Below are 24,286 nucleotides of genomic sequence, written 5' to 3'. Positions count from 1 at the left end.
TTCCTGGGACCCGCTCCCATGGCCACACCTTGAATATCCCTGTCCAGTTTTTTTTTCTGAATTCTGAAACTTGAGTAGCTAATGATAATTCTCATCTGCCTAGCTTTTTCCCCTCATAATTTTTATTGATTTCTCTCTTCTTTACACTCTTCACTCCTTCACAGCTCCTCTTCTTGCTGCCGCCTTTTCCCCTCAACTGCCAACCCCTTTCTGGTCTTCCATGTCCAGCCTCAGCCTTGGGGACCGAATGAAATGCTCTCTACAGTCCCTTCACATCCATCTTTCCCTTGCGCTTCAGGCAATGTGGCATGAGTTCTGTCATTCATCTGTTCTGGATGCTGAGTTCCATGTGAAGTTCACGGAGCCCGTCAAAGTGGAGTCACTCTAAGTATCTCACTCATCGTTAGAGAAGCCCTCAGTGTGAGCCTTCTGTCTGTTACAGTGTGGCCCCTCCCTTTCCACTGGTGTTCCAGACCACTGCCTTTCCTCGTGGCCTTTCTCAGGCTGTGTCCCCTGCTAACCTGGCTCTTGGCCTGTCTTAGAGAAAACCGAGGCTAGGAGGAGCTCCATTTCTGTGTACTAGCTTGCCCGACTCGGGTCCCCTCTCTCCCTTTCCTGGCTTCTCTCTGCTTGCCCTTGAGGTATTGGTCTTCCCTAGAGTTCTTCCCTTTTTCTCTTTCCTCCCTGCTCTCCTCTTTTCCTTCCCTCTTCTTTTCTTTTTACTTACTCTAAATACTCTTACGTGATATCATGTGTAGCCTTGGCTGCTTCTACCACCTGTAATATTGGGCTGACCCCCAAACTTGTACTTGAACCCCAGCTTCTTTCCTGCTCTCTAAGCCTTACTTCTTTTTGTTTTTTTTTTTTTTTTTGTATTTTTCTGAGGCTGGAAATGGGGAGAGACAGTCAGACAGACTCCCGCATGCGCCCGACCGGATCCACCCGGCACGCCCACCTTGGGCAACGCTCTGCCCACCAGGGGGCCATGTTCTGCCCCTCCGGGGCGTCGCTCTGCCGAGACCAGAGCCACTCTAGCGCCTGGGGCAGAGGCCAAGGAGCCATCCCCAGCGCCTGGGCCATCTTTGCTCCAATGGAGCCTTGGCTGCGGGAGGGGAAGAGAGAGACAGAGAGGAAGGAGGGGGGCGGGGTGGAGAAGCAAATGGGCGCTTCTCCTATGTGCCCTGGCCGGGAATCGAACCCGGGTCCCCCACACGCCAGGCCGACGCTCTACCGCTGAGCCAACCGGCCAGGGCCTAAGCCTTCTAACTAAAGTACTACAAAACAGTGAACACATTTTTGTGTGTTAATGCCTAAGTAAATTCTGTTTCATTTAAATGAAGTAATTTAAAGATACCAGATACCAAATATTCCACATAAGGAAAGGACTCTGATTACTCATCAACAACTTTTACGTGCCTACTACATGCCAGGTTTTGTCCTAGGCACTGAGGAATACAGCTTTGTAAAACACCCTCTTTCAGAGTTTGTATTCTCGTGGAGGAAATGAGCACATTTGCAGAAGTCAATGTATGGCATGCTAAGTGATCCTTGCTGTGAAGAAGAAAGGGTGAGGGGCTAGTGTGGCTCTGGAGAGGAATGCTACGTGTGGGGTGGTTGGGAAGGCACTTCTGAGCACCTATCTACTTTAGAATTTGTGTCTTCAAATTTGACCCCTTTGGGTAAATTCCTTTTATAGTACATTTATGAAATTTCTCTTAGGGAAGTTCTGATACTGCAGTAAGAAGTGAGTCACTACGTTAAGAGCTTGTCTTTTATAACAGTGAAAGGGTTGCTGTCCAGTTTGGGCTTTCCTGATGGGTGAGTGATAACCTAAAGGCCTTGGCGCATGTATCACACTTGGGGTTTCTCTCTGGGTTCTCTGATATTTACTAAAACTTTAACTCTGTGAGAGATTTTTCATAATCCTTAAATTTGTGTGGTTCTCTCCCTGTGAATTTTCATGTCACCTAGGCTTTGAGATATAAAGGCCCATCCAGTTTGCTGCATTTGTAAGGTTTCTGGCTACTGGGGATTGTTTCATGCTGATTAAGGTGCAAATCATGACTAAAGACTTTCCCTTATTCATTTGTGTACCATAGAGTGAGGTGGACGTCATGTCTAAAATCCCACAATAAAGTTACATTCCTACCTTTACAGTCCCACTGTGAATTCTCAGATGTCCAATGAAGTGAGAGCTTGTGTCTGAAGCATTCTCAGATTCATTTTAATGGCATTTTATAAAACCCATAGTTGGTTGACAGGTTAGTTTTGGATTGCTTATCAGTTCTCCACTTTTCAGGGTTCTTTTCCTGGTTCACATGAGGATACCACATCTGCCATAGAATCCAGGGTTCTCGAGTTCTCTAGTCTCATTTTCTTGTATTATTTTTTTGAAGATCTAATTGGCTTTATTAATAGACTCATGAACAGGGGAGTATCCCCTCTAGCAACTAGAAGGTGTCTTGTATTATTTTTTAATACAATACAAGAGATCTATTATGAAAGTATTACCTTAGAAAGCATTTAATGTATCCACATTTAAAATATGTATTATGTTGTCATGTTGGTGTTCTTTGCTGTTTTTTGTTTTCCTACTTCTAGTGAAAATTTCCAAGTAAAATGTTTTGGAGCATATGAATTTTTTAAAATAAAATAAAATCATGTCCCCACATTTGTATCTTGTTCTTTTTTTTTTTCTTTTATATCTGGGTGTTGTGTGAGAATGAAACCTTGTATTATTTCAGTACTGTTGAGGTCTGGTCCTAATAATTTTCAGACAAGAACATTTCCTGGAGCCAGAGAGGAGACCTGAGGTTAAATCCCAGCCCTGTCATTTCCTAGCTATGTGACTCTACATAAGTTACTTTACCTTTCTGTGCTTTAATATCTTATTTAACACAGGAATAATAATAGTCTCTCCCTCATAGGTTATTGAAAAATGATAAATGTCTAGCACATGGCAAGAGCTCAAAAGAATTAGTAATTGCTATTATTGTTTGCCTTCATGTCTAGTTCTCTGTATTGGCATACCTTGTTTATTGTGCTGAAACTATAGTACTCATCAGCCAGAATAACAGTTACACTCTTCTTCTGGCCAGGGAGCAGTCACTCGTCCTGTCCTCAGTTCAGGTGGTACTGGCCACTAAAAAGGAAGCAGGTTTCAGAGAAGAAATCATGGGCTAGATAGGCAGCTGAAATGTTTTGTTGTAAGTGTGGCCAAAGGGAAATGTTCAGCCAAAGCCACCAGCTGTATGTATGTATACCCACTGTATACCAACTGCCACATTTACCAATCAGCCTGATTGCACTTGTTTCTCATAACTTTTAGTCTCATTCTTAACTCATAAGACAGAAGTATTTAATAATAAAATGTTAGTATCTATATATATACCTTACTTAAAACTGGGTTACTCTAAATTGTGGTAAATCCATATGTTTGAGTAGTATGTAGCTGTAAAAAGCAAAGAGGAAAATTTATAATACTATAGGGTGGTCTTAAGTGAAAAATAAGGTAGAAATGGTGTATAGTACTGTTTATTTACAAAAGGAACTACAAAAAAGCACTAAATGTGTGGATATAACCTTGTTGCTTATATTAAACTAGTCAAATCTAACTCCTCAATAATTATATCAATAACCATGCTAATGTAATTAGAATTTTTCAGAAAAAAATTTTCAGAGAAAAGAGACTAATATAAAATCAAAGAAGGTCAGTAAATATCCTGTAATTTCACATTTGAATGGGAATTGACAGTATGAACTCATATTTTCTTTTTATACAAAGGTTGCTAAATAATGTCCAAATATCATTTCCCATTGAAATGAACCAGGGCTCCCAGGAAATAAGGCTGATTCTCGATCTTGGGCAAGGCAATGCAACAGTTGATGAGGGACAATTTTTCTTTAATCCATCAAATAAAAGGAGTTACAAAATTAGAATAGTAACATTTACAACTTGTAAACAAATAAGCATTGAAAATGGCTGTATCCTTGAGGTGAAAAGCTTATGGGGAATTGGATAGTGGATCAGGTTTTTGAAACCATCAGTTTGAACATTAAGAATGGCTTGTGACTCCCCATCTAAGTACAGAACACCACTTATGGAATATTTACAAAACCTAAATTTGATCAAGTCCGGGATGGAGGAATCTGTTAAGGACACCACTGAGATGCCATCAAAGTCTAGAGTAGGGTCCTGAAAGCCCAGAAAGACCAACCTAGTTTAACAAATTGTGAGGGGTGAGAAAGGACAGGGAACCAATAGGATGAAAAGGTTTTAGAAATATGTTAACCAAATGCAACATGTGGAACTTGTTTGGGTTATAATTCGAACAAACCAAACATAAAAATTATTTTCAAAGTAGATGGGAAAATTAAACACTGACCAGATATTTATTGATTTTAAAGAAAACTGTTTAGGTTTGTCATGGTACAGTTAGGATTAGGATACTTTTTTTTTTTTTTAGCAACATATAGAGATATTTGGATATGAAATATGTCTGGGATTTGCTTAAAAGTAATCCAGATTTGGGGGTGTATATACTAGGCGGAGACAATAATGGAGAAAGATTGACCATGTTGTCTGGTTCTTTTTGTTTGTTTTTTTTTTGTATTTTTCTGAAGCTGGAAATGGGGAGGCAGTCAGACAGACTTCCGCATGCGCCCGACCGGGATCCACCCGGCACGCCCACCAGGGGGCGATGCTCTGCCCATCCGGGGCATCGCTCTGCCGCGACCAGAGCCACTCTAGTGCCTGGGGCAGAGGCCACGGAGCCATCCCCAGCGCCCGGGCCATCCTTTGCTCCAACGGAGCCTCAGCTGCGGGAGGGGAAGAGAGAGACAGAGAGGAAGGAGAGGTGGAGGGGTGGAGAAGCAGATGGGCGCCTCTCCTATGTGCCCTAGCCGGGAATCGAACCCAGGACTTCCGCACGCCAGGCCGACACTCTACCACTCATGTTATCTGTTAAATCTTATCTAGTGGTTACATGACATTTCATTATATTCACTCTCCTACGTATGTTCAAAATTTTTCATAATAAAAAATTATTCTAACCCATTTACTTACAAATATTCATACTTCTTATTAAGAGAGCCGAGAATCATTCCACTGCTTCATACTTGAACTGGCATTTTTCTCCCTTGTGCTACTTCTTTCTTGCTCCTAGAGACTGAGGAGAAATGCTACATAGTTAATGAACTCATGGTTCTTTATCTTGTCTGGATAGCCTCACAGAACTAAGCATGCAGTTGGATTGGTTATTGGCTGCTAGCAATGGCATATAAGAAAAATGAAGCTTTAAATTGAGGTTTTACAAACTGCAGTTATTGGGCTTTATTGGATTTCTGTTGTTTCACATTTAGACCCCCAAATACTTACTTTTGAAGTGTAAATTCAAGCCAGTAAGCATTAAGTGTCCACTATTAGGCATTAAGCACTTGTGATGTGCAGATATATAGAGAAGTAGAGGTGAATATATATTAAATATTTGTATACCTACACACAATTTATGTATATATTCCCTATAGCCTATCATGATCCTTAAAGACTGGTAGTTTTATGAAGTTGCTTATCCTGTCTTATATTATGAAGACTATTAAAATGGTATTAATTTTTTAATCAGTGATTAGGGTTATATATGTGAGAGAATATTTTGAAAATTCAGATAAAACAATGGAGGACAGAGATAGATTGTGAAATTTAGAATTTCCGTATTTGAATGTTTTCACAAACAGAATGGATAATTAGATGTCCTGGATATTGTAAGTATTGTAATTACTGGTTGATAGTGAGTTGGAAGCAGATTATGTAGAGATCTATGTGACTATTATGTTTATTCTTAAGAATGGAACTTTAAAACCATTGGGTTACTTTTATTGGGGTGTACTTTTCTTACTGCATGGTAATGAATAATGTCGTCTTGCTCTCTTTTTTTGAATAATCCTGAAGGTTTTTTTTTTTTTTTTTTTTTACAGAGTCAGAAGAAGGGATAGATAGGGACAGACAGGAATGGAGAGAGATGAGAAGCATCAATCATCAGTTCTTTGTTGCGACACCTTAGTTGTTCATTGATTGCTTTCGCATATGTGCCTTGACCGTGGGGCTACAGCAGACTGAGTAACCCCTTGCTCGAGCCAGCGACCTTGGGTACAACCTGGTGAGCTTTGCTCAAACCAGATGAGCCCGTGCTCAAGCTGGCAACCTCGGGGTCTCGAACCTGGGTCCTCTGCATCTCAGTCTGATGCTCTAGCCACTGCGCCGCCGCCTGGTCAGGCAATCCTGAAGGTTTTAAATTATAGTATCCTCTAAGAACATTTTGTGCAAAGTATTCTTTGGATTAGATTAAGCGATGTAATCTATTTGAAATAGTACTAAATAATAAGTAGTTGTATACTTCCTATCAATAGAGACCATGCCCATTTCAATATAATCGCCTTGTAATGTGGGCTGTGGTCTTCTAAAGCCCCTTTCAAAGTAAGGCCAGACTAAGGGAGTAGAATGGACACGTTTTGAGAGATAAACTCACTGGTAAGATTTCAACAGTACTGTACCTGGTTTCTTTTCTAGCCGCATTCTGCTCCCCTTTATGAAATATGTTCAGCATTTTTTTAAGTGCACTTTTATTTCTAAATAGTGGACCAAGACTCCTCATTTTGGTACAAGGTCTTTTATGATCGGGCTTCTGGCCACCTCTCTATTCTCAAATTCTGTTAATCCCCAAGAAAACAAATGATCTAATTGGGGACCGAAAACAACCAACCAAAACCCGCAGCAGATGCCGAGCAGCAAGCCCCAGAAAGTAGAGGAGGGCCGACTATGGAACACGTAGGAATGCGGCCCAGGCGGAGCGGAAACGAATGGAACATCCTGGGTCAAGGAACAACGTTACAAGGGTCAAGAGATTGTATAGCCATGGTGAGGTTTGCGTGGGTGAGGTCTGCAGTGAAGGGAATAGGGGCCGTGGGCGGGAGCTCCGAGGGCGGTTCCGAACTCCTGCCACCCCTCCGTCCTCTTCGCGGCTCTATTGGCCGGCCGAGCCTGGAGGGCAGGGCGTCGGGGTGCCTGGAGGCGGGGCGTCGGGGGCGTGGCCCTGCGGCACGTCATGCGCGGCGCGGTCGGCCATGGCTGGAAGGGACCCCCGCAGCGGGTGCGGCTCCCCTCAGCCGTACCACAGCGACTGGGGTCGCTTGGAGGCGGCCATCGTCAGCGGCTGGAGGAGCTTCTGGCAGTCGGTGAGCAAGGAGCGTGCGGCTCCGAGCGCCCCCCGGGAGGAGGCGGAAGAGGAGCTCAGCGCGCTGACGCGGCTGCCGGTGAGCGTTGGCCGCCGGCCGCGGCGCCCCGAGGGGCCGGGCTGGGCCTGGAGGGGTGCCTCGCCCCCGCGACCCCCAGAAGCCTGCGGACCTCCCGGCGCCCCGGCGGTGCGTGGGCCCGTCCCTGCCATCGTTGCGGTGGTGTCGTATCCTGGGAGCAGCAGATGGCCTGAGACGCCCCGGCGCTGATCTGTGTGCTCCGCAGCCGGGCCGAAGGTCGCAGCGAAACGCAGCCGGGGCGCGCCCAGGTCCGCAGCCGGGGCGCGCCCAGGTCCGCCGCCGGGCCGCCCTTGGGTTCTCCACCCCACACGGTCTCGGGGTCGGGACACCCTGAGCATCAGGCTGGGGTCAGAAGGAGACACTGCAGACGTGCCGATGGGCGAGGGACAGCGTGTGCGTCCGCACTCTCTGCTGCTCCCCCCCGGGCTGGGGTCCGGAATCATGTGGGTGTCACCCAGGCTCTGCCCCCGCGGGTCGCGGCGGGGTCCGCGGACACCCCAGTAACAGCACTTCCACTCAGCTGGGCAGAAGTGACAAGCCTGTCGGGTAGATGGGAAAATGGAGAGAGAGGAGAAATTCTCCAAAATTGTTAAAATTCAGTACTTCATCTGGACTTTTTGGACTAGTGACACCTCGCTCCGAAGTCCATCGGAAATGGGGAAGGGCAGGCTTGGGAGGTCTCCCAATTTCTCCCTGTGCCTGTACAGGCCCTTGGAAATAATTCAGTAGGTTTTATAGAGGAACTCAGATGACAGGTTTACTCTTTACTTTCATCTAACGATAAAATCAGAAGTTTGCTTGGTAAAGTTTATTTATTTTTATTCTTTTGTGACAGACAGAGAGAGAGAGAGAAAGGGGTAGGGACAGACAGGAAGGGAGAGAGATGAGAAGCACCAATTCTTCGTTGGGGCTTCTTCGTTCACTAATTGCTCTCGCACATGTGCCTTGATTGGGGTAGGGGGTGGCTACAGCAGAGCCAGTGACCCCTTGCTCAAGCCAGTAACCTTGGGCTTCAAGCCAGTGACTTTTGGGCTCAAGCCAATGTCATGGAGTCATGTCTATGATCCCATGCTCAAGCCAGTGACCTTGCTCTCAAATTGGTGTAAAACAAATTTTTTTCCCATTGATTTTGAGAGAGAGAGAAAGAAAGGAAGGGAAAGGAGGAGGAGGAGGAGGAGAGAGAGAAGCCTCAATTTATTGTTCCAGTTAGTTGTGCACTCATTGATTGCTTTTCCTGCGGCCTTTGGGTTTTGAACCTGGGTCCTTGGCGTCCCAGTCTGACCCTCTATCCACTGTGCCACTGCTTGGTCAGGCGATAAAGGTTTACAGTGTGTCCGTAAAGTCATGGTGCACTTTTGACCGGTCACGGGAAAGCAACAAAAGACGATAGAAATGTGAAATCTGCACCAAATAAAAGGAAAACCCTCCCAGTTTCTGTAGGGTGATGTGGCAGCATGTGCGCATGCGCAGATGATGATGTAACACCGTGTATACAGCGGAGCAGCCCACGGCCATGCCAGTCGAGCTGTGGACGCTACAGAGGAAAGTTCAGTGTGTTCTGTGGCTTGCTAAATTCGAATCCGTGACCAAAATGCAACGTGAATATCAGCGCGTTTATAACGAAGTGCCACCATATAGGAATAACATTACTCAGTGGGATAAGCAGTTGAAGGAAACCGGCAGTTTGGTGGAGAAACCCTGTTCTGGTAGGCCATCAGTCAGCGATGAGTCTGTAGAGGCTATACGGGATAGCTACCTTAGGAGCCCTTAAATATCTGTGCGTGAGCCCACATTGAACTGCACTGAATAGGTATGAAACTGGGAGAGTTTTCCTTTTATTTGGTGCAGATTTCACATTTCTATCGTCTTTTATTGCTTTCCTGTGACTGGTCAAAAAAGTGCACCATGACTTTACGGACACACTGTATTTTGAAGAATAAATTATTTCCTTTAAGTAATTTACTCAAATGATGTGGCAAAATAGACGTGAAAAGAAATTAAAGAAAGAGATTATTTGCTCGAAAAACGCTAAAACAATGGATGGTTTTTCAGGAATGTTTCAATGTGTCTAAAATGAAGTGTTCAGTTATAATTCTGTCCTGATGGTTGGAAAAGAACTTCAGACTATTAGATTTAATTGAAATACTGACTATTAAGTTGTTCTTTGGTTATCTAGTATTATAGTTCTTTGTTACTTATCGTGATAGATTTAATTAAGACATTGTTCAGGTGACCTTTGGCTTCCTAGTATAATAATCATCATTTTCCTAATTTATTATCAGAAAACAATTTCCAAGATAAATTATTCACCTCTTTACCTACTTACTGCTTTCCTCTGTTTCAGATCGATGTACAGCTATATATTTTGTCATTTCTTTCACCTCATGATCTGTGTCAGTTAGGAAGTACAAGTCATTATTGGAATGAAACTGTACAGGATCCAATTCTGTGGAGGTATTTTCTGCTGCGAGATCTTCCTTCTTGGTCTTCTGTTGACTGGAAGTCTCTTCCAGATCTGGACTTTCTAAAAAAGCCTGTATCTGAAGTCAACGATGGTGCATTTTTTGACTATATGGCAGTGTAAGTATCTAGTTTTATGAATTAAAGAGAAAATACTAAAATTGACTATATTATAACTCAGTAATACTTCTACGAATTTGTTTAATAGATTTGGGGTCTAAGTGTTTTTTGTGAAAATTGGGGGTTAAGTTAAAATGACTTCATTTTGTTGTTTCCCGGAGCCTGACCCAGGCCAGGGTATTTGAATAAATATAGATAGTTCATATAAGAAGATATGAAACGCTTCCTAGTATTTTTCATTATCTTTAGAACATTTGTCATTTTGTTAAATAGTAAATACTTTTCATATCCAGAAAAGGAATGGCCAGAGATCAGAGGGCAATTCTTTGCAGGGAGAAAACCATTCTCAAGGTTCTAGGAAATAAATTAAAAAAATTTTTTTCCATTGATTTTGAGAGAGAGAGAAAGAAAGGAAGGGAAAGAAGGAGGAGGAGAAAGAGAGAAACATCAATTCATATTCTAATTAGTTGTGCACTCATTGATTGCTTTTCCTACATGCCCTTATCAGAGATTGAACCCACAACCTTGGCATGCCCGGATGACTTTCTATCCACTCATCCATCCTGCCAGGGAAGATTTTCTTACTGCACTAAAGCATTGACATTTTAAAATATAATGTAGGTGAGAGAATTGGTTTTGTTTAATCTGTGGGGTCGCCTGGAGAGCAACACACCACAAAGGGTTTTTTTTTAATTTTTATTTACTGATGTTAGAGAGAGGAAGGGAGCAAGAAGGAAAGAGAGAAACAATTGATTTGTTGTTCCACTTATTTGTGCATTCATTCATTGATTCTTATATGTTCCCTAACTGGCAACCTTGGCATATTGAGATGATGCTCTAACCAACAGCTGCTTGGTCAGGGCCAAGAAATTAATGTTATTGAGCAACTGAATCTATGAGGGTTGCTTTGTATATGTTTACTTTTTAAATGTTCACCCAATACAATAAGAAGGTATTATCCTTGTCTTATGAAGGTGGAACTGAGGTTCAGAGTGGTTATAGATTTGCCTAAGATCATATAGCTCATAAGAGACTGTTCAGATTGGATCTCCATCGTGCTACCTTAAAAACAGAAAATGTCATTGGATCTGGATGTAGCCTGCTTTATTGAGAGCCCAACTTTAAGGCATTATTAAAGTAAAATTAAAAGATACTTGTGCTGGCCCTGGCCGGTTGGCTCAGTGGTAGAGCGTTGGCCTGGTGTGCGGGAGTCCCGGGTTCGATTCCTGTCCAGGGCACACAGGAGAAGTGTCCATTGGCTTCTCCACCCTTCCTTCTCTCCTTCCTCTCTGTCTCTTCCCCTCCTGCAGCCAAGGCTCTATTGGAGCAAAGATGGCCCGGGCGCTGAGAATGGCTCTGTGGCCTCTGCCTCAGGCGCTAGAATGGCCCTGGTCGCAACAGAGCAATGCCCCAGATGGGCGGATCACCCCCTGGTGGGCGTGCTGGGTGGATCCCCATTGGGCGCATGCGGTAGTCTGTCTGACTGCCTCCTCATTTCCAACTTCAGAAAAATACCAGCCCTGGCCGGTTGGCTCAGTGGTAGAGCATCGGCCTGGCGTGCAGAAGTCCCGGGTTCAATTCCCAGCCAGGGCACACAGGAGAAGCGCCCATCTGCTTCTCTACCCCTCCCCCTCTCCTTCCTCTCTGTCTCTCTCTTCCCCTCCCGCAGCGAGGCTCCATTGGAGCAAAGATGGCCCGGGCGCTGGGGATGGCTCCTTGGCCTCTGCCCCAGGCGCTAGAGTGGCTCTGGTCGTGACAGAGCGACGCCCCGGAGGGGCAGAGCATCGCCCCCTGGTGGGCAGAGCGTCGCCCCCTGGTGGGCGTGCCAGGTGGATCCTGGTCGGGCGCATGCGGGAGTCTGTCTGACTGTCTCTCCCCATTTCCAGCTTCAGAAAAATACGAAAAAAAAAAAAAAGAGAGAGAAAAAGATATTTGTGCTTCAGTTAAGAATAATTTTGCTGTATCAGAAAAGAAGAAATAAAAGGTATCTAAATTGGAAAGAACTAAAACTGTCATTATTTGCAGATGACATGATACTGTATATAGAGAACCCTAAAAATTCTACCAAAAAAATTAGTAGAACTGATAAATGAATTCAGTAAAATAGCAGGACACAAAATAAATATCCATAAATCAGTTATATTTCTATACATCAATAATGAACTATCAGAAAGGGAAACTAAGAAAACAATCCCGTGGAGATAAATCAGCAAATATATTGCTGCTAAAGATGTCGGAGAGCTTACTGCCTATGTTTTTTTCTAAGATGCTTATGGTTTCATGGCTTACATTTAAATCTTTTATCCATTTTGAGTTTTTTTTTGTGCATGGTATAAGTTGGTGGTCTAGTTTTATTTTTTTTTATTTTTTATTTTTTTTAAATTTTTATTTATTTATTCATTTTAGAGAGGAGAGGGAGAGACAGAGAGAGAGAAGGGGGGGAGGAGCTGGAAGCATCAACTCCCATATGTGCCTTGACCAGGCAAGCCCAGGGTTTCGAACCAGCAACCTCAGCATTTCCAGGTCGACGCTTTATCCACTGCGCTACCACAGGTCAGGCTAGTTTTATTTTTTAGCAGGTAGCTGTCCAATTTTCCCAACACATTTATTAAAGAGGCTGTCTTTACTCCATTGTATGCTCTTACCTCCTTTGTCAAATATCAGTTGTCCGTAGAGCTGTGGGTTTATTTCTGGGTTCTCTGTTCTGTTCCATTGATCTATATGCCTTTTCTTATGCCAGTACCAAGCTGTTTTGCTTACAATGGAGTATATAACTTGATATTAGGAAGTGTGATACCTCCCACTTTATTCTTCCTTTTCAAGATTGCTGAGTCTATTCATGTTCTTTTTTGGTTCCATATAAATTTTTGGAATATTTTCTTTATATCTTTGAAGTATGTCATTGGTATTTTAATTGGTATTGTATTGAATTTATAAATTGCTTTAGGTAATATAGACATTTTAATGATGTTTATTCTTCCTAACCATGAGCACGGTATATGCTTCCATTTGTATGTTAAGTGAAATAAGCCAGGCAGAAAAAGAAAAATATCATATGACCTCACTCATTGAGGAATCCAGTGAACAATGTGAACTGAAAAATGGAGAGATCAAAAGGACCAGAGGAAAAGAGGAAAGAGGGAAAGGGGATGATAGGATGGGATAAACCTGAAGGGAAGGAAGGAGGGTGTTATTGGGAGGGGGGCAGGGAGATGTTAAGGGGAATATGGGGGAGATACATTTGGGGCAACACTAGAATCTATGTAAACATAAATTAAAATCAATAAAAAAAAAAGAAAATTCCATTCACAATTACTTCAAAAAGAATAGAATGCCTGGAAAAAATTTAATCAAGAATGTAAAAGTCCTATGCTCAGAAAATTCTGAGACACTGAAAAACTAAATCAAAGAATATACAAATAAGTGGAAGCATATACTGTGTTCGTGGATAGGAAGAATTAATATCATTAAAATGCCATATTACCCAAAACAATAGATAGCTTCAGCCTAATTCTTATCAAGATACCAATGGTATATTTTATAGAACTAGAGCAAGTATTACAAAAATTTATATGGAACCACAAAAGACCCCAAGTAGCAAGAGCTATCTTGAGAAGGAAGATCAAAGTTGTAGGAATCATATTACTTGATATTAAACTATACCACAAAGTAATCAAAACAGCATAATACTGGTAGAAAGCAGACATATAGATCAATGGAACAGAATAAAAAGCCCAGAAATAATCCCACACTTTTAGAGTCAACTCATATTTGACAAAGGAGGCAAAAACATACAATAAATGGTGTTGGGAATATTGGATAGATATATGCAAAATAATGAAACTAGACCACACCACTTTTTTATACCATACACAAGAGTAAACTTAAAATGGATTGAAAACTTAAATGCTAGACTTGAAACTATAAAAATCATAGAAGACAACATGGACAGTAGAATCTTGGACATTTCTTATAGCAATATTTTTTTTCTATTTATTTATTTATTTATTTATTTTATTTTTTACAGAGACAGAGAGTGAGTCAGAGAGGGATAGACAGGGACAGACAGACAGGAACAGAGAGATGAGAAGCATCAGTCATTAGTTTTTCATTGCACGTTGCAACACCTTAGTTGTTCATTGATTGCTTTCTCATATGTGCCTTGACCGCGAGCCTTCAGCAGACTGAGTAACTCCTTGCTGGAGCCAGCGACCTTGGGTTCAAGCTGGTGGGCTTTTGCTCAAACCATATGAGCCCGCGCTCAAGTTGGCGACCTCGGGGTCTCGAACCTGGGTCCTCTGCATCCTAGTCCAACACTCTATCCACTGAGCCACTACCTAGTCAGGCTCTCGTAGCAATATTTTTTTCTGATTTATCTCCTTGGGCAAGAGAAACAAAAGAAAAAATAAACAGATGGGACAACATCAAACTAAAAAATTTTGCACAGCAAAGGAAACCATCAACAAAGTAAAAAGAACCCCCTGAATGGGAAAAAATATTTGATAATATGTCAGATAAAGGGTTAGTATTCCAAAATTTATAAAGAACTTAAAAAACTCAACACCAAAAACCCCCACAAAATACCACACACAAAAAACAATTCAGTTAAGAAATGTGCTAAAGGCCTAAATAGACTCTTTTCCAAAGAAGACATACAAATGGCCAATAAACATATGAAAAGGTGCTCAACATCACTAATCATCAGAGAAATGTGAATTAAAACCACAGATATCACCTCACACCTGTCAGACTGGTTATCATCAAATAATTCACAAACAGCAAGTGTTGCTGACAATCTGGGAAAAGGAAACCCTTGTGCACTGTTGGTGGGAAGACAGCCTGGTACAGCCACTGTGAAAAACAGTATGGAGTTACCTCAAAAAATTAAAAATGGAACTGCTTTATGACCCAGTGATTCTACTTCTGGGAATTTATCTGAACAAACCTGAAACACAAATTCAAAAGAATATATTCAACCCTATGTTCATTGCAGTGTTCTTTACAATAGCCAAGATGTGGAAGCAGCCCAGGTGTTCATCAGTAGATGAATGGATTGAAAAGCTTTGGTACATTTACACAATGGAATACTACATGGCCATAAAAAGTAGGAAATTTTACCCTTTGCAACAGGATGGATGGACCTGGAGAGCATTATGCTAGTGAAATAAGCCAGACAGAGAAAGACAAGTACCATATGACTTTATCCATATGTGGAATCTAATGAACAAAGTGAACTAACAATCAAGAGAGACAGACTCATAGATGTAGAGCAGGCTGACAGGTGTTGGGGAGTGGTGGTGCTTGATGGAGGTGTGTGTGGGGGGGGGATAGAGAAAAAAAAGAGAAAAGCTCATGAACAAGGACTACAGTGTAGTGATTACCAGAGGGAGGGAACGTGGGGGGAGGTGGAGGAGAGGGTGTAGGCGGGATAAATGGTGTTAAAGGGAGACTTGACTTGGGGTGGTGAACATACAATACAGTGTACAGGTGATGTGTTGTAAAATTGTGCACCTGCAAGTTGTATAATTTTGTTAACCAGTGTGACCCCAATAAACAATAAAAAGGAAAAAATTTTAAGAATTGATTTTGTGCTATATTTACTAGCTACATAAAAGATTTTTTTCCATATTTTATTTTGTTATTCAGAATGTTTCCTAATTGCAGTCCAGATGACATTGCATCATCTTGTGAGACTGCTTGATTCAAATGCACATATTTTGCTGCATAAAATTTCAACAAATGCTACTGTACTCTCACTTGCATGGTGTTAACCTCTGTATTGTTTGACAACAAATCATAGCTCCAAGTAGATCTGATGCTATGAAACCAGATTTTCCCCAGGGAATAGTAATAATCAGAGCAACTGCCTTTTGTGGTCAAATACAATTGTATTTGATTCTGATGACTGTAGGTTGATTGTTGTTGCTCAAATAATGCAGTTGGGAAAACTGAAGTTCAGACTATAAGTGGCTTATGTAACTAATTAATGTGGGGAGGCTTGGCCAGATCTACCTACCTTCAAAGTTGATGTTTTTCCTTCTTGGATTACAGGTTCCTAAATAAAGATGATTATCTTGTTGGATTAATCATTGTCTTAACCATCTTGATTTAGTCATAGGGTTTAGGTTTTATTTTGATTTGTGTAACTTTATTTTCATTTTGATAGCATATAAAATTGCTAGTTTAGAAATGTATAGCTATTGAAAGAAACTGCATTGTTTCTTTTACATGAATCTTAGTTTGCTAGGTTATCTGTAAGAAATATTTGAGCCTCCCTGTGTATTTATCACTTACTGAACTGTTACACTTGAGGCTGTTAATAAGAGAACCTAAGAAATTTAGTGATATATATATTTTTAACCTATAGGAACATTTATGCTACCTTTTTGGGTAGTTTATCTTTAGTGCAGTGTTTCTCAATCTTGGCACTATTGATATTTTGGACTAGATGTTCTGAGAACTGTCCTATGCATTATAGGAGATTTGAGATATCCCTGGCCTCCCTACCTACTAGATGCCAGTAGCACCAACCCACTAGCCCAGGGGTAGTCAACCTTTTTATACCTACTACCCACTTTTGTATCTCTGTTAGTAGTAAAATTTGCTAACCGTCCACCGGTTCCACAGTAATGTGATTTATAAAGTAGGGAAGTAACTTTATAAAATTTATAAAGCAGAGTTACAGCAAGTTAAAGCATATAATAATAATTACTTACCAAGTACTTTATGTCGGATTTTCGCTAAGTTTGGCAGAATAAATCTTTATAAAACAACTTACTATAGTTAAATCTATCTTTTTATTTATACTTTGGTTGCTCCGCTACTGCCCACCATGAAAGCTGGAACGCCCACTAGTGGGCAGTAGGGACCAGGTTGACTACCACTGCACTAGCCCCTGTTGTAATGACAAAAATGTCTCCAGACATTGCTAAATGTTCCTTGGAGTGTGAGCGTTGAGGAGCAAAATCTCCCCCTGTTGAGAATCACTGCTCTTTATAGTGAATTTTAAACATTGAAACAAATGTTAGACCAAATGTTTCATGAGAGAATCTAAGCAAAACATTAGAAAATAAGTAATCACTTTTGGGCGAAGAATTTCTGAATCACAAGTACTCCCATAATGCCTTTTTCTGTCATGGCACTTGGAATACATATTATAATGGTTTGTCGTCCTCCACTGTCCTCCATGAGAATTGGAACTATATAATCATTGTATCCCTTGTATCTAGCAATTCTCAATAAATTATACATTGTTGAATGAATAAATGGCTAAGTTTTTTCTGTGTTAATTTTCTAATTGTGATAATTTTATACAGCTATAAAATGTGTTGTCCATATACAAGAAGATCCTTGAAATCTAGCCGACCTATGTATGGAGCAGTGACTTCATTTTTACACTCATTGATCATTCAGAATGAACCACGATTTGCTATGTTTGGACCAGGTTTGGAAGAACTGAATACATCTTTGGTGTTGAGCTTGATGTCTTCTGAGGAACTTTGCCCAACAGCTGGTTTGCCTCAGAGGCAAATTGATGGTAAATTCATATTAATTTTCAGTGCATAATAACTTTTTTTTGACAGAGACAGAACAAGAGTCAGAGAGAGACAGACAGGAAGGGAGAGAGATGAGAAGCATCAATTGCTGCACCTTTGTTCATTGATTGCTTTCTCGTATGTGCCTTGATGGGGGAGCTACAGCAGAGCGACTGACCCCTTGCTTAAGCCAGCGACCTTGGGCTTCAAGCCAGGGACCTTTGGGCTCAAGCCAACGACCATGGGGTCATGTCTATGATCCCATGCTAAACCAGCAACCCCGCACCCAAGCTATGAGCCTGCACTCAATCCAGTGACCTCGGAGTTTTAAACCTGAGTCCTCCGCGTCCCAGTCCGATGTTCTATCCACTGCACCACCACATGGTCAGGCCAGTGCATAATAATTTAACACTTTGAGTTTGATGCTAATGTTAAATAGAATTTTTTTTTAATTCTTTGATGTAATGAAATACAGTAACTTTAAACTCTAATAGTTTTACATGTGTAATCTCATTCCCTAAGAAGTATCTATTATTTCTATACTTTTATGACAAAACTGAGGCTCACAAAAACATGGCTGTATGTGGCAAATGCAAGATTCCAATCCAGTCTAATTCCAAATTTCAATTATCTGCCATATTTTTTCAATTTTCTAAGTTGCTATTGGTGACTCCATATCAATTTAAAAACAGTTTTGGGAGGGTTGTGGGGGAAGCTATTTTATTGTGTGTGTGTACATGGAATGAGAAACATAAAAATATGAAAATGAGTTTTAGTCTTGAGGTTATAATACAGCTGCTACTGTTATTATGATAAAGTTAATGAATATAATGATGACATGAAAAGGAATGTTATAAACCTAGCAGTTATTTGTTCTTGTATTTTTATTACTATGTGAGTGAAAATTGCAAGCAGCATCTTTTTATTAACACAGACATTTCATTTTAATTCAAACTATAACACTTTTCATACATTTTTTTCATTTCTGGGTAATTTTTTTACTCTGATTCTTTTCTGTCTTTATTAATGACTTTTTTTGATAACTGTAATTTTCTCCTTTAGGTATTGGATCTGGAGTCAATTTTCAGTTGAACAGCCAACAGAAGTTCAACATTCTGGTATTATATTCAACTACCAGGTAAGGCTTCTTACTTGGAGAGTTACTTGAGACTTAGGACTAGAGAATTTTAGGGGGAGGTAGTCTGTTTAGTATCTGTTTTTGTTTTATGTTTACATTTTTCTTATAGAAAGGAAAGAGATAGAGCAAGAGAAGAGCATACAAGTGCAGTTAACAAGATGTTCAGCCTGCAGAATGAAGGGGATGATCAGCAGGGAAGCCGGTATAGCGTAATTCCACAGATTCAGAAGGTGTGTGAAGTTGTTGATGGATTCATCTATGTTGCAAATGCTGAAGCTCAGAAAAGTAAGCATTATTTAAATTTATGTTTAAAAACACTTGCTTTGCCGCTGACCAGATGGTGGTGCAATAGAGTGTTGATCTAGGATGCTGAGGACCCAGGTTCAAAACTCTTGAGGTCGCCAGCTTGAGCGTGGGCTCATCTGTCTTGAGCACGGGCTTACCAGCTTGAGCACTGAGTTGCCGGCTTGAGCATGGGATCATAGACATGACCCCATGGTTGCTGGCTTGAGCCCAAAGGTTCTAGCTTAGGCCTGAAGTCGCTGGCTTGAGCAAGGGATTACTGGCATGAGCAAGGGATCACTGGCTCAGCTGGAGCCCCCCAATCAAAGCATATATGAGAAACAATAAACAATCAATGAACAACTAAAATGCCACAACTACTAGTAGATACTTCTCATCTCTCTCCTTTCCTATCTGTCTGTCTCTCTCTTTCTAGTTAAAAAAAATAAAGATATAAATAAATAAAAACACTTGTTTTGTAAAGAAAATAAAAAATAGGTTTTTAGGCTTTATGTGGCTTCTTAAGACTATGGTGGTTAATTTTATCAATGTGATTCCATGACGATTAGTTAATAGTGGGTTCTCAAACCTTGGTGTGCATTTGGGTCACCTAGGGAGCTTGTTGAAAACACCTGCCTGATTTCCTGTCCTGGTAGATTATGACACATGCATTTGGATTGTGTCTTGGGCATCTTTCTTTTTGTTTTTAATAAGTGCCCACAGAATTTTGATGCATACCAAAATTTGATACTATAACTATATGTTGTTTTTTGTTATATGCTTCTGTACTTTTTGTTATTGCTAAAATTTTTGTCTGTTGCTAGCCCTATTCAAAGATTTTATGCGGATAACTGAAAGTTTTTACCTTTGTTTTAATTACCCAGATAAAAGATGTGTGAGGTGGAATGTTTAATTAAGTAGATTAGTTAAGAATATTCTGAACAATTGCCATTCACAGTGGTTTATACTATAGTCAAGAAATCAAAATATTTTGGGGCCAAAGCTGGTGTTGTAATTTCTTCTTCCTCAAATCCCTGTGAAAATGGTAGGGCATAAATACAGTGGTACCTTGAGATACGAACAAACCAACATACAAATTTTTTTTTTTTTTTTTTTTTTTTAAAGATACGAGCTGTGACTCAGTCCGTATTTTTGTTCGAGATCCGAGTCGTGATTCGGGAAGCTGCTGCTAGTTGGCACGTTGGTGCATGGGTCCAGTATCGGCAGTTTGATATACGAGTTGACTGACTTACAAGCTCGGTTACAGAACAAATTAAATTCGTATATCAAACTACCACTGTATATAATATTTGTTTTCACTCAGAACAAGGGAGCGGCAGCCTTTTGCTGAAAGAATTTAAAGTTTAAGGTCCACTAAAATTAATTATAATAATAAAAGCCAAATCCAGCTTAACTACTAAATAGTTGGACTTGACCTACTGCAGTAATGGGTTAATAGAAGAAGCACATCCATTTTCAGGAGTAAATTCTTGTAAGTCTCTATTGTTCTACATAAAACATCAATCATTACATTAAAAATTTATAATACACATACCAATGACATACTTCACAGATTTAGAACTATTCCAAAAATTTATATGGAACCAATAAGGAACCCGAACGATCTCAGCAATCTTGAAAATGAAGAACAAAATGGGAGGTATCACACTTCCTGATATCAAGTTATACTACAAGGGCATTGTAATCAAAACAGCTTGGTACTGGCATAAGAACAGGCATACAGATCAATGGAACAGAACAGAGAACCCAGAAATAAACCCACACCTTTATGGTCAATTGATATTTGACAAAGAGGACAAGAGTATACAATGGAGTAAAGACAGGCTCTTTAATAAATGATGTTAGAAAAATTGGACAAGTATATGCAAAAAAATGAAACTAGACTACCAACTCACACCATTCACAAAAATAAACTCAAAGTGGATAAAAGACTTAAATGTTAGTGGTGAAACCATTAAAATCTAGGAAGAAAACATAGGCTGTAAATTCTCCAATATCTCTTGTAGCAATATTTTTTCCAATATATCTCCACAGGCAAGTGAAATAAAGGACAAAATAAACAAATAGGACTATATGAAACTAAAAAGCTTTTGCACAGAAAAAGACACCATTAACAAAATAAAAAGATAGCCCATACAATGGGAGAACGTATTTACCAATACACCTGTCTGATAAGGGGTTAATAGCCAAAATTTATAAAGAACTTCTAAAACTCAACAGCAGGAAGGTAAATCATCCAATTAAAAATGGGCAAAGGAACTGAATGTACACTTCTCCAGAGAGGACATACAAATGGCCAATAAGCATATGAAAAAATGTTCAATGTCACTAATCATCATAGAATGCAAATTAAAACCATAATGTGGTACCACCTCATACCTGTCATAATGACTCTCATTAACAAATCAACATATAACAAGTGCTGGCCCTCGCCACACAATAAGTGCTGTGGAGAAAAGGGAACCCTCCTGCACTGCTGGTGGGAATGCAGACTGGTGCAGCCACTGTGGAGAACAGTATGGCATTTCCTCAAAATTTTAAAATGGAACTGCCTTTTGACCCAGGTATCTCACTTTTAGGAATATATTCTAAGAATTCCAAAACACTGATTCAAAAGAAGATATGCACTCCTATGTTTATTACAGCATTGTTTACAATAACCAAGATCTGGCAATGGCCCAAGTGTCCATCAGTGGACGAGTGGGTGAAAAGCTGTGATACATATACACAATGGAATACTATGCAGTCATGGAAAAGAAATACTACCTTTTGTGATGGCATGGATGGACCTGGAGATTATTATCCTAAGTGAAATAAGCCAGGCAGAGAAAGAAAAATATATGATATCACTTATATGTGGAATCTAATGAACACGGAACTGACGAATGGAATAGAGGCAGAGGCAGGGTCATGGGGAGCAGAGGGACAGCTGTCAGAGGGAAGGGGGATGAGGGGACAGGATCAGAGAAGGTAAAGGGATTAGTGAAATTATATGTACATAACACATAGATACAGATAACAGGACAGCAAATCTCAGAGGGAAGGGTGGGGAAGGAGTCAGGGGGAGAGGGTAAAGGGGGTATAATGGGGGGCTCGTTGTTGAGGGATGAGCAGTATATATTAGTAAATGAACAAAGCAATAGAGGCAGTTTGTTACATTTGGATTCTGGTGGTTTTTTGGTTTCCTTGTTTTATTGGATATTAATTTAATTTTATTATTTTAGAAATTGTTCCAAGTAACGCAAATTAAGATTTTTTTACTACATTCCTTAGGACACGAATGGCAAGATGAGTTTTCTCGTATTATGGCAATGACAGACCCAGCTTTTGGATCTTCAGGAAGACCAATGCTGGTTTTATCTTGTATTTCTCAAGCAAATGTAAAAAGAATGCCCTGTTTTTATTTGGCACATGAGCTGCGTCTGAATCATCTAAACCACCCATGGATGGTAAGTTCGTATCTTTGGTGATAATATTCCTATTTTATTTTTCACTGCTTTTTATTTGATTTTATTCTTTTCTACTCATTCTTTTTTGATGACACCGAACAGTATTCTGAAGACAGTTTTAATAACTTAATTGATGGATGATATTTGATTGGTGTCAATAAGTCTTAGTTGATCTTTTGCTCCCTGTCAGCCTCTCCTGTCATGGTACAATGAGACAGTAACTGGGGATTCTTTTTATTTTTTTAACTTAAAAACATATTGATTTGAGAGAGAGAGAGAGAGAGAGGAACAGCAATTTGTTGTTCCATTTATTTATGCATTCCTTGGTGGATTCTTGTCTGTGCCCTGACTGAATATTGAGCCTGCAACCTTGGTGTATCAGGATGACGCTCAAACCAACTGAGCTACCTGGGCAGGGCCTGGGTATTGTTTTCTTTCTTTTTTTTAAAGATGCCATTATCATTGTTTTTTTCAGCATTGATGTATTATGCTTTAAGGGTCATCAAAAGTATAGATTCCATCTTATCATTTCTTGCTCTCTAAATTTTAGTCATGGAATCTTTTCATCAAATGAAACCTTACATGAAATCCCTAGGTAAAATAAAGGAAAATTAATATTGGAAATGCTTTTGGTGAAAAAGAAGATTTTCTTTTTTGTCTCTTCTTATCCCTTCCAAGGAACTCTGGAAACTGGAACACAATTTGAACGCTACTAATAAAGTTGTACCTTCCTGAGGGGTGGGAATTTAGGTTCACCATTGGGAAGAGTGGCAGTCTTTTTTTTTTTTTTTTTTTTTTAGAGAGGAGAGAGAGGGAGACAGAGAGAGAGAGAGAGAGAGAGAGAGAGAGAGGAGAGAGAGACAGGGGGGAGGAGCTGGAAGCATCAACTCCCATATGTGCCTTGACCAGGCAAGCCCAGGGTTTCGAACCGGCGACCTCAGCATTTCCAGGTTGACGCTTTATCCACTGTGCCACCACAGGTCAGGCAAGAGTGGCAGTCTTAAACATTTTTGCAACAGGATGTCACATTTATTAGGTGACTAGCTGGGTTCATTAAAATGTGTTTTAGTTTTCAAAGCGGATCTTTTGTAGGAATTTTTTTTTCTAATACACAAAAACAAGTCATGGAAATGGTGGATCTTCCCATCCCCAAAGGTAAATAATAAACCTCATATTGGTAATAATTATAAGACATAAGAAGTTATATAATTTTTAATCCAAACTCTCTAGAAGATGAAACTTGATTGGCTCATCCAAAGTTTATTGGGATGTTTTTAGTCCTTTTGGGGGGGTGTCTAAAAAAGTGTCCCTCATAATCATAAGATTTTGGACTCATATTTTAACTGATAATGATCTCTCTTATCTGCTTGTAGGTGCAAGATACAGAGGCCGAAACACTAATGGGTTTTTTGAATGGCATTCAGTGGATTCTTGAAGAAGTTGAATCTAAGCATGCAAGATGATCCTTGTTTTAGACCTTGGGAACTGAAACCATTTGAAACTTGTTCCTAAGGTCATGATGTGAATACTTGCTCAGTCAGCTCATTTTGTCCTGTCTTTTTGTAGATATGCCTCATATTAGACAGCTATAGCTGTTGTGTTTTTTTATGTAATTTTTGTTTTTTTTTTACCTTAAATCAATTACAAGAAAACGTTTCAAGTAAGCATTTAGCCCCAAAATGAATCTTTTAAGATTTCTTGATAATTTTTATATATTCGTCCTTTTTAAAAATATTAAATTCTGGGATAAAAACACAAGTTTGTGCTTTTCTCATTCCTTATGGTTTCTATTCTTTTCAGTCCAAAGATTTCCCTAGAGGCTAATAGCAAATTTGCTAAGCTTTCTGTAGGTTCTTTTCAAGGGTCCTTAATGGGTTTTCAGAAAAAAAACTTTTTATCTATTTTTAATGAATTATACTACTACAAGACAGAAATATCCTGGAATTTTATTTAAAATTATGGCCATACAACTT

The 24,286-nt window shown here is 40.1% G+C and overlaps 1 protein-coding gene and 1 long non-coding RNA gene across 3 annotated transcripts; one reads left to right on the top strand and one right to left on the bottom strand.

The window, feature by feature from the left end:
- Positions 1–34: 34 nt before the first annotated feature.
- Positions 35–2,664, bottom strand: LOC136400957 (uncharacterized). The gene is made up of 2 exons (XR_010750436.1): positions 1,260–2,664; positions 35–845 (listed from the first exon to the last, which is right to left on the bottom strand). It is a non-coding gene; the product is annotated as an uncharacterized lncRNA (long non-coding RNA).
- A 4,410-nt stretch (positions 2,665–7,074) lies between these two features.
- On the top strand, positions 7,075–24,080 carry FBXO4 (F-box protein 4). Of its 2 annotated transcripts, none has more exons than XM_066378373.1 (7): positions 7,075–7,230; positions 9,653–9,888; positions 17,205–17,425; positions 18,486–18,561; positions 18,671–18,846; positions 22,138–22,313; positions 23,687–24,080. In XM_066378373.1, exons 1-7 carry the CDS (start codon positions 7,120–7,122, stop codon positions 23,774–23,776), a joined length of 1,086 nt encoding a protein of 361 aa, XP_066234470.1. In that variant the 5' UTR covers positions 7,075–7,119; the 3' UTR covers positions 23,777–24,080. The 2 variants fall into 2 exon arrangements, with proteins under 2 accessions (XP_066234470.1, XP_066234461.1); XM_066378364.1 differs by having other exon boundaries at positions 7,075–7,308.
- The last annotated feature ends 206 nt before the right edge of the window (positions 24,081–24,286 follow it).

Source organism: Saccopteryx leptura, chromosome 1 (genome assembly GCF_036850995.1).
Source record: "Saccopteryx leptura isolate mSacLep1 chromosome 1, mSacLep1_pri_phased_curated, whole genome shotgun sequence".
In the NCBI taxonomy this organism is placed as follows: domain Eukaryota; kingdom Metazoa; phylum Chordata; class Mammalia; order Chiroptera; family Emballonuridae; genus Saccopteryx; species Saccopteryx leptura.
Note: the sequence above shows the minus strand (reverse complement) of the source record. Positions and strands in the feature narration are given on the sequence as shown.